Source organism: Puccinia triticina, chromosome 8A, assembly GCF_026914185.1.
Source record: "Puccinia triticina chromosome 8A, complete sequence".
Taxonomy (NCBI): domain Eukaryota; kingdom Fungi; phylum Basidiomycota; class Pucciniomycetes; order Pucciniales; family Pucciniaceae; genus Puccinia; species Puccinia triticina.
Genome location: NC_070565.1, coordinates 5,500,370 through 5,510,699, shown reverse-complemented (window position 1 = coordinate 5,510,699; position 10,330 = coordinate 5,500,370). Strand labels below are relative to the sequence as shown.

The window sequence follows — 10,330 nt, the reverse complement described above, 5'->3', positions numbered from 1 at the left end:
GATGATAAGAAGCGTAAAAGGTTATGAGAATTCAAGTAATTTATAGAAATTTAAATTTTTTCCAGAATATTTCCTGCTGATCAGAGAAATATTGGATTATGACAAACAAAACAAGAGCTGTCGAGGAGTGAGGAGTGTGGGAGAAAGGTCCGTCTGAGAACCTCTGTCACTATATGTATCCTGCACGCTCGCTCCTGGTCTAAAACCGCCGCACGGGCTTGTCTTGTGGTCAGTCACTACCGGTCTGTTTTAGAACAGTGTTGATTTTGTCTATGCTCATGGACTCTGGTACTCTCGCGGCATTCTTAGCTTTGGGTACCTTCAAGGATACACAGACTTCAGCACACCAGAACCACACCCCAGATAACCCAGGATCACCACCAAAGAGAACACCACGCTCCCAGTATACCTACCGTCACAGGCGCCTAGGATATTGACAGTAAGTAAACTCTTTCACTGAACCTTGCTTATCCAGAGTGAAACTCTGTTGCTCTTGATTGTTTCTTCATTTCTTCAACTCTTTCAATCATAAAAGATCAAAAGGTTATCTCTGGTTAAGACCAATAAAACCAGAGCAGAGTAGTAACCCTACTTCTGAATCCCACCAACGTTTACTTGTTGTGAGTGGAGGCTGTTGCACTCTTTTTGGCCTGGAACAGCTGGCATCCAACTTTTCCAGGTTGAGAATAGCCCAGATCAATTAATAAAGATTTAAATTCTTGGCCTGATCTTTCTCTCTTTCTCTCTTTCTTTCTCTCTTTCTCTCTTTCTTTCTCTCTTTCTCTCTTTCTTTCTCTCTTTCTCTCTTTCTTTCTCTCTTTCTCTCTTTCTTTCTCTCTTTCTCTCTTTCTTTCTCTCTTTCTCACTTTCTTTCTCTCTTTCTCTCTTTCTTTCTCTCTTTCTTTCTCTCTTTCTCTCTTTCTTTCTCTCTTTCTGTTTGTATTTCTTTATCCCAAGAAATCCAACCAGATTCCCCCCTTTTTTCTTGTGTCCTGTAGTCACATAAGAGACTCAGGCTCACAATTCTCCCCTTTGAGTAGTTCCACATCGGACAGTTGCGGGATATGTGGCCCTGCACTCCGCATTGGAAACAGAGTCCTTCCCGCATCATCCGGGCCTTCTCGGAGCTGGAGAGTTGTCCGTTTAATGATGATAGGTCCATGGCGTTGGGGTTGATCTTCTGTTTGGTCAGCGCTGTTCCGGTCTCCACTCCGCTCATTGCCGTGTCAAACTAGCAAACTCATTAACAGTTGCGAATGTGCTGCAGGAAACAATGAGCCACATCTGGATTTCCCCCTTCAGGCCCTGGTGGTACGGGCTGATCAGGGTGGGGACTTCCCATCCCGCTGCGGAAGCGTGCTGGAAAAAGGAGTGGGTGTAGTCCGCCACAGTGTGGTATGCTTTATGGTTACCCATCTAGCCCATTTCAAAATTTCCTTTTTTTCTCATATGTACACTCTCAAATCAACCAATACGGCAACACCACTGGATTCTAGGGCCAAAAACTACACAGGACACCATGGACAACACACCTTACACCCCTCTGGATCAGAAGATACAACCCCTTCAAGACACCATCATTCAGTTACATACACACAAAACACCATACTCAGGTCATGTGATCCGTTACATGAACCACACTTACCCAGGACATGTAATCCATTACATGGACCACCCTGACAGCTTGTCTAAACCTTTACATATACTTTACCTCATCAGCTGCACTCATTTCATTGTGCTATGCACATGTCATAAAGTGTCATGCAGTGTTATGCACACTTGATGCAGGATTATGCAGTCTGACAGTTGACAGATGACATCATGCAGGTGTCAAGATAGCAAAAAACCCTCATGCAGCTTGCAGATGACATCAGTTGACAGGCCAGGCCAGCTAAAATATCTCACCTCCTATTTCTCACTAGCTAAATTCCCTCATATTACATCATGACCTCATGTGACCTGTCAACCACCAGCCAAAATACCTCATTGTAGCTTTCAGGGCAGCTAAAACCCCTCATTCTCTTGTTCCCCTGGAGCTAAAATGTCTCACTCTTTTCTATTTAAGGAGGCTCTCCTCCTCCCAGTTGTAATTTCTCTCAGCAAACTACTTGCACTCAGCTTACCCCATAACAGTACAATACTTGCTCACTCTACAGTATTAGCCCCACTCTATATTGTGGTTTTACACCCTTACACATAAATTACAACCTCATTACAACACTTACACATCAGCTACATCACCATACCCCTTAAGCCACCTGCTCAAAGTAGGCTATCTTTTGATACACCTCCACTATCACTACATAAAACTTCCAATCATAGATTGGGGGGCGTGTTTTAGTGTCTAGTGACCCAGGAAAGGCAGAGGTAACCTCATTCATCCCTTTCTGCACTCAGCAAAAGGTTCTCAGGAACACTTTTGAGCTTTACAACGGACCCGGTCTGCTTCAGCGCTTGGAGGGCTTGTTCTGCCTTTGTCTTCTTTTCCGGGTCAAAACACATGGCCCGGAAAGACGCCGTGAACTCCACGTAGGTCAGGGTGGGCGGGTCCGCTGCCGCCTGCTCAAGGAACGGGGCGGCCCATACACCCGCGGTTCCGGTCATGTACAAGGACAGAAATAGGATTCGTGTCAAGTAGGTTGGGAACAAGGCCTTGTTCAAGGTCATATACATGCCAACCTGCCTGGCAAACGTCTCCGCCGCCATTCCGTATTTGCCATTGAACTTGTTGGGTTGGGCAGCCTTGGGGGCTTTGGTTGTGGCTACCTCTGCTCTGGCGGTTGGTAGGGGGGGGGGGGGGGGAGGGGGGGGGTGGGTTCTGCTTGCGGAGTGCGTCCTCCAAATTGGCCTTGGCCTGACGGCGTTTTTTCTCCTCTTTGTTGGCCTTCTTGGTGATGTTGACCATTTTTTTTTGGAGTTTGGCGGCTTTGGAGGCGTCCATTGTATTGCTGTGTGATGTTGGAGTGGGATATTCAAGGTTTCCAAGAGCGGAGTTGGGTTTCTGAGAGTGGAGTGCAGGATATTCAGGGTTTTGGATTTGGGATGTTCAAGGTTTTGGAGGCGGAGCAATCTGGTTCTTAGTCTTTGTCTCCGTAAAGTAGATCCTGCAATATGTTATGGTCTGTTCTATGGAGTCTAAGGTCTGGGGTTCTGGATCCAAGATGGTAGATTGCAGGATGAGGAAGAAGCTTGGATCTCCAGCCTCTTGAACCTTGAGTATGGTCCGTGACATGTATGTGTAGTCTATGTACATGTGAGTCTGCGCTGCGGAGCCCGCCCTACGGCTCATAACAACAGATCCACAAGATGGTATCAAATAAACACCATTTTTTTTGTTTACCAGTAATGAAAAATTCAATGAAAATCTCACTCATTTTGGTCTTAACTAGAAAGAATTTGAGTACAGATGGAACAAGACCCAGGTACCTGGTTGTTTTTTCTGAAAAACAGGCACCAGGTACCACACAGGTCACTTCCTGATAGGGTACCAGCAGTACCAAAGGGGGTACAACGGGTGCCTCCCAACGTTTTATAGTAGTAACCAATCAGCTTGATTGGCTGCTGCTTTTGATTGGTTTAGTTTCCTGTTCAAGGCTAGGTTGAGAGGAGCTGATTTGTATTCAGCAACATTTTGGATACTGCCTGATGATATCCAATCATATGTATATGTCCAACCTCCGCTGGAAACCAAGTTATTGATCAGGGGCTAGGGATTATTATGGCGTGTATTTGGGTTACACCTGGTTTATTTGCCCCAAATCAGGTACCTGGTACTATTGATTGGGTGCGCTGGCACGCCAAGGGGTACCAGGTGCCCCCAAACAGGTACCGTAAGGCCATCTCTACATCCAAGGGTCAAAAATATAGCCAAAATTTGCAAATTATGCCTAAATGGGAATGTTACAATGTATGTACGTAGACTAGACCCTGAGTATGCTGCAGCAAAGCCGCCTTGGCCTCTAGTCTTTGTTACTTTTCAAAACAAGGGGCAAAAATTAGAGAGCATAGTATGGCATGTATCAAAAATGATAAAGAATGAAAATCTTGGTAACCATTGTCAATGATTCCTTGGTTGAATGGATTATCCATCAATTTCAAATAGAACTCAGGGACTGTGGCTGAAATCACCACCAATTTGGCCCAATTTATTTGATCCAATAAGAACCATGACAATTGTTCCAAAAATGTCTGGCCCTGTTTGGACGCACCTTCATATGGCATAAACAGGGCAAATGTATGACGTATAACAGTGCTGTGTGTCCAAAGGGGGCCTTCATTTTTTTCATTCTTGTCACATGCCATGCTGTGGCATCTAATTTTCTCCCCTTGGTTGGAGAAGTAATAAATGTTCTGAGAAATTTGCAATGAGTTTGTCAATTTTCACACTTTTCAATTTTTTTCACCTTTCTGTTAATTCATAATCATTCTGGGGAACTGTTTCCACCAGCCAAAAAATTCAGCACACCCGCTGTACATGTGTAACTCCACTGGAGGACTTCTTGTGCAATGTGGGGCCCCCGCAGTTGTTGGTTTAGACCCTCTAGCTTTTTGCAGGGAACTCTAGCAGACTAGCTTTTTGGGCTCTAGATCAACTTCTGGGAGGCCCGCAGAGCTCAACGGGAAGTCATCAAGTATGTGCATATAATATGAAGGGTTTCTAGCTGAGCTCTGACGGCAACCCAGTCTGAGTTACAACAAGGTATGTCCACTTCCAAGTTCCAATTCTTCCGGTCTGTACAATCGGGGAGGTTTCCTCCTCTGCCGGGTGTAGGGGCGGGTACATACAGGTGCAGGGTGTGTAGGTATGTATGTATCAAACATGAAGTGTTACGAGTCGGGGAAGCTGTACACCTTTGTTTTGCATGTCTTTGCATGTCCATTTTTAGCACGGGCTATGAATATGTACATGCGCTCCCAGTCGGAACATCGGTAGACATTATGTGGCAGCAAGACCTGGTTGTTTCGTTGTGATCCAACCAGTGACAAAGCAAGTGATAACCCAGTGGGGTCTCCACATGCCAACAGGAAGTCAGCCGGTGTTCCCTTTCAAAGGCAAGATAACTTTTACTGCAGATATGTTTCTCAATGCAACACGTTTTATAGTTGTCTTTGTTTCCCCTTTCTCAACTCGTTAGGAAGACATAAGTTGACACTCAGTTTCTGTAAGGGCGGTGGCCTCGGCGGTAGCTTCGTGAGACGTTTAATACTCAGTATCTGAACCATTCTACGGCTTCGCTCTTACTTGTCACGCCTTCCAAGCAGTTTAGGCATGGGAATCCCCAATCCCCTCCAGCCGTACCTTCCCCAGTAACCCTGGTTTCCATTAATCCACCACCTGTTTCACTTAAGTCTCCTTGCCTTGACTTGTTTCCGAGAAAGAGTGGAGCATACGCCTGCCTTATCTCGCGGGCAGCGCCCCACTGAAGTGTTCCCGAAGTGTCATCTCCGGCACCAAGCCGTCTGTCTCTTCCACCGACCACTGGCCCATCCTGGGCGAGCTGTAACCTCCTTCATCATCCTAGACACACTCAGCCTTACTCACCGTGACACGTTCCAATCGCAGCTACTGACCGTGAGGATATCGAATTGCTTTATAATCCTCCCCCACCACCTCAAACCACAGTTGTCAATCAAATCCGCAGTGCGAAGGGAAACCTCAAAGCCATTGAATCTACCAGCAGAAATAATCCGATTGCCTGTGGGGCCGACTCTCCTTTATCACATATAGACGCTCTTATTTATCCGGGGTCGCAGCAAGCGTGGTTAACATCAGTCACTCACTCTCTAAAACACCTTCAACTTACATGAACTGTGTTGTCAACAATCCTCTTGGTCACAGAAACCGCCATCCCTTATCTTTGAACGTTTTTCACTTTCACTCGACCTCAAACCAAAAATTTCTTGGATATCATGAGCTTGGGTGCTGGAGCTGCGATCCCTACCACAGCAGATGAATGGTCAGCTATTCTAGAAAAGATTGAGCTACATGCTCGATCCCCTTACAGCGTCAAAGACAAGCGCGTGCTATGGTGCCAAGGTATAATAGTTCTTTTGAGTGGCGTGCTGTATTTGATCAGTCTTTTGCGCCGGGCCAGTCTCAATGGTATTTGGTGCTTCAAGAAGGACGTCGAGGGATATTGGCATCCTAATGTTCATGTTGCAATCCCGATTGTAACTATCGCCCATGCTGCTAGTAAGCCCCATCTACCCCAGAATCTAGATCATTTATCACATTCCCCGAGTTGATTACCTTCTTTTCGCAATTAAGTCCAAACAGCCGGCATTGGTTTGATCGTGGTCGCGGATGCCCCTGAAGACAAGGTGCCAACCATAGTTGCGTTGAATCTTACCGCTTGTAGTATGTTATACTATGCCGGCTGGACAAAAGGTGAGATTCTATGTTATAGCCCACACGGGACCAGGAAAGCCAAAGCTCCCGCCTTATCATTTCCACTGAATCACTTCTGCGTCCAGTATGGGCGGTGCTCTATGCTCTACCATCCTCCATCTTTCGGTTGCGTCGGAGGGATGTTCTTGGCTCAACGGCAATGATCACAAAGCGACGTATTCTATCTCCTAACATATTTAACAGATTCATTCTTGGAGGATATTTAGTCGGGGTGCTTCCCATACCGTGGCTTGCATTTACGGTGTATTGGGTGCAAGAGATATTAGATCGACTGCAAATTTTCCGCACCACAGCCCAACGTTTGATCCTTACCCTGTCCACCAGCGAGACACCTGGTACCAGCTTGCTCTTAGCACTAAGAGCGGCCACCGAGATCAAAAGCTTGCAAACAGCTCAAGAGAAGGCACTACAAAACCTCCGAATTTTCGCTGGCGTTTGGCTTGCCATCTCAGTTGGCGCACTCTTCATTTTTCTCGGAGGATCTTTTGCCCTCCTGCTCGCGTTGACGGGGCAAATTGAAATATTAACAAAAATTCAAAAACAGCGTGAGATGTTGATTAGCGGTAGTCGATCAGAATTTACGACGAAGTCCTCACATGCACCGAAAATTCTTCAAACCAGTGGAGATGAAGGTCAACTTCCTCGCCATAACTTCTTCTCTCGCCTGAAAGCTTGGGTGCCTACCCTAGGTGATGATGAGGATGATGATGATCTTTTGGGAATGCCACCAACGACTACACCACCTTCATACCACGTGACAAGAGCCGATGAGCTAGCAAAAGGTTCAGCTCGGATATCATACCTCTACGATAATGCGACTCAGATAAATCACGCCTCTCGGAAAAATCATAAGCAGCTGGTCAGCTATTGCGTGCGCTTCGCCTGGCAAGCTGTGTTCTGTACCTTGATAGCAACTTCTTACATTGTCCTCAATATTTTTGTTGGTAAGCCAACTCCCTATTCTATCCCCCCCTGACACCCAGCTGAGATAATTTTATATGGGTGTCTGTAACTTTTTTATACGACTTCGTGACAGTCTGTAATGTATTGGACGCACCACGATCAATCACTCTCAGTCAGCTTCTTCGTACTATTGAGCAATGGGCGGCATGGTCTTGGGGTGGTGGTCCTGGCGCAGTCTTAGGATTCCTGGCTTGCGTCGTCGCTTTCTCTAAAAACCCAATCCTCCCCCAAGAGCCGGAAAAAGGCCCACCATCTGCAGATCAAGACGAAATTGACGAAGAAGATGATCACAGTGCTCAATTTCGACAACATGCACTCACAGCGGAAAAGCTTCACATCCATGGCGCCAGAGATATCGGTGTTTGTCCTGTTTCCCTCAAGCCACCAAGCGGAGCTCTCACCGATCCGGGTGGGATAAGCAGCTGGAAAGGAATTTGCCCAAAGATGAGCTTTGGATCGAACTCACAAATTTCGCTTTCTGCACCCAGTCGCAACCAGGAGACTTCATCGGAGATGAGTGCCAAAATAAGCCGAACCCAATCACCTTTTCAGATCCTCAGTCTTACCAACTCAAACTTCGTCCAGCTAAAGCCAGCCAAACCGTTCCCCCTGACCCATCTGCCAAAGGCCGGCTCTCACTACCAACCATCTCATCTTTTCACATCTAAGCCACGGGAAAGCTCCACAGGATCACCTCTTGCATACACCCCGTCCCCAAACTCTTCGAAAAGCTTCCACATCCGAGTACAGCAGAACTATCCAACGCCGGTCCAAATCCCCCAATCCCAATCTAGCGATTCCCAAAATTTTCCCCGAAGCCCAGGAGCTCGAAGTATCGATGCCCAAAGCTCGGCTGGCCGGGGTCACTTTGATGCTATCCATCAGCTCCGAGAGCGAGATTAAGATGGGAACATTCCAATCAAAATAGAACAACCAAAACCCGAAACCACAGGATGTTCAATAACTAAGGAAGATTCCCAATCAACAGCAAACATCACCAGGTCAATCAGTTGATTGAAAAAAGATAACAGTAAACCAGCAACTATACCAAGTTCAATCACCAATAAAATATCATCAAAAACATCCGCAAAGCTTCTGCAATCTTCCAACCCACTTATCCAACATTATCCCCATCAAAAATCAGTTTGCTTATCAAGCCAGTCTAGCTTGAAAACACACATTGATCCTCCCTATTCCAGTATTTTCAATTTCAATATGTACAGATAGTCTGTAATTATCAATTATTTTATCTTGCCTCAATTTGTGATTTTGATTATTTTTTTTTGTTATCTGTGTATGTTTGTACTTTGAACAAGCTACTATTTTTTGTGTTAAATTCTTTTCTGGTTCAACAATTTGATCTTATTTTTTGGGTCAGCCTAAATGCACTCCATAAATTTACTTCATGCACTCTAAAAGCAATTTAATGGAGCATGCACTCCAGGAAAGTTGGAGTGTGGGCCCCAGCCAGCCAAAGCAATTGGAGTGAGCCACCATGCCACCAAATTTAATTAGTGTCCCAATAGTTCACTCCATACAAGGGAGGACTTCCTGTTGATCTGAGCTGCCAGATATCAGATTTCACAGGGAAATCTAGGTCCGCAAAGATCCCCAAAGTGATCCAGAGTTTCAGATTCCAGATTTCCCTGCAAAATCTGAAATTCCAAATTTATTCATAGTTCACAGGAAGTCCTCCAATTGGAGTGCATGGACTCAGCACTCCCTTTCTGATGTTTTTCTCCCTGAAAAAGGAGTGCCCCACTGTGCACTCCAGCATCCAGTGGAGTACACTTGATGCCAGCCATCAAGTGGTGTATCTACATAAATACACACTCCAATCAATAGCCACCATCACTGCTAGCATAATTGGCTGGGTTGAGGTTATCCCAGTTAAACTGGGATGCACTCAACCAATTTAAACTTGGGTGATCTCAGCTGATGAAATACAAATCCAAGGTACCCCCCTTGGGTTTATATTAAATTGGTTGAGATCAACCAACTTTAAATTGGTTGAGTGCATCCCAGTTAAACTGGGATGACTTCAACCCAGCCAAATATGCTGGCAGTGCATACTTCTTGAAAGCCATCAACAGACACATCCCACTCAATGGTTGGTCATCAAGCAGAGCACACACCCCACTCAATGGCTGGTCATGGAGCGGGATGTGTACTCCATTTGATGAACAGGCATCAAGTGGGATGTACACTTGATGGCCAGTCATTAAGTGAGGTGTGAAATCTGCTTGATGGCTGGACATCAAGCAGATCACACACCCCACTGGTTGACCGTTTATTGAGTAGGGTACACATCCTACTCAATGACCAACCATTGAGTGTGATGTGCACTCCTCTCAATGGCCGGTCATCAAGCAGATCACACACTTTGCTTGATGTCCAGCCATCAAGCGGATCACTTGACTGGTCATCAAGTGGGGTACAAATCCCACTATATTACCCGCTTGCACCAGGAAAATAAAATAGTCAGTTGATTGACATCACACCAGCTCCAGCCAGCTACCCACCATCTATCCAATATCTATCCACTATCCACCCCAATCTCCCAACCATCACCTCAACTTCCAAAATTTACCAAGGAGGCCTTGTTCAGTTTTTGATGAGCCCAACTGATCCTCAGTTCTGTCCAGCTGATACTCAGCTTTGGTACCCAGCTCATACTCAGCTTTTCTTCCCAGCTCATACTCCGCTTTTTCACGCAGCTCACTCTCAGAATTGGAATAAAGCCTTTTGATCAGTCCTTGCCCAGGTGATGCTCAGCTTTGTACTAGTCCTGGTGCAGCTGATTCTCAGCTTTGTACCAGTCCTTGCTCAGCCTTTTTCTAGTCCTGTCCCAGCTGATGCTCAGCTTTGACCCAGTCCTGGGTGTCACACAGCGCTTGGTACAGGCAGGCGGGTGGGCACTTTGAAGAAGGAAGATGAGTAATTTCTTACTTTGGATAA

The 10,330-nt window shown here is 45.9% G+C and overlaps 1 protein-coding gene across 1 annotated transcript; it reads left to right on the top strand.

The window, feature by feature from the left end:
• Positions 1-5,910: 5,910 nt before the first annotated feature.
• Positions 5,911-8,275, top strand: PtA15_8A584 (uncharacterized protein; the record flags this gene model as incomplete). The annotated part of the gene is made up of 4 exons (XM_053172028.1): positions 5,911-6,193; positions 6,269-6,388; positions 6,475-7,353; positions 7,446-8,275. The coding sequence occupies 4 exons, from the start codon at positions 5,911-5,913 to the stop codon at positions 8,273-8,275; spliced, it is 2,112 nt and encodes a 703-aa protein (XP_053023233.1).
• Positions 8,276-10,330: the final 2,055 nt, after the last annotated feature.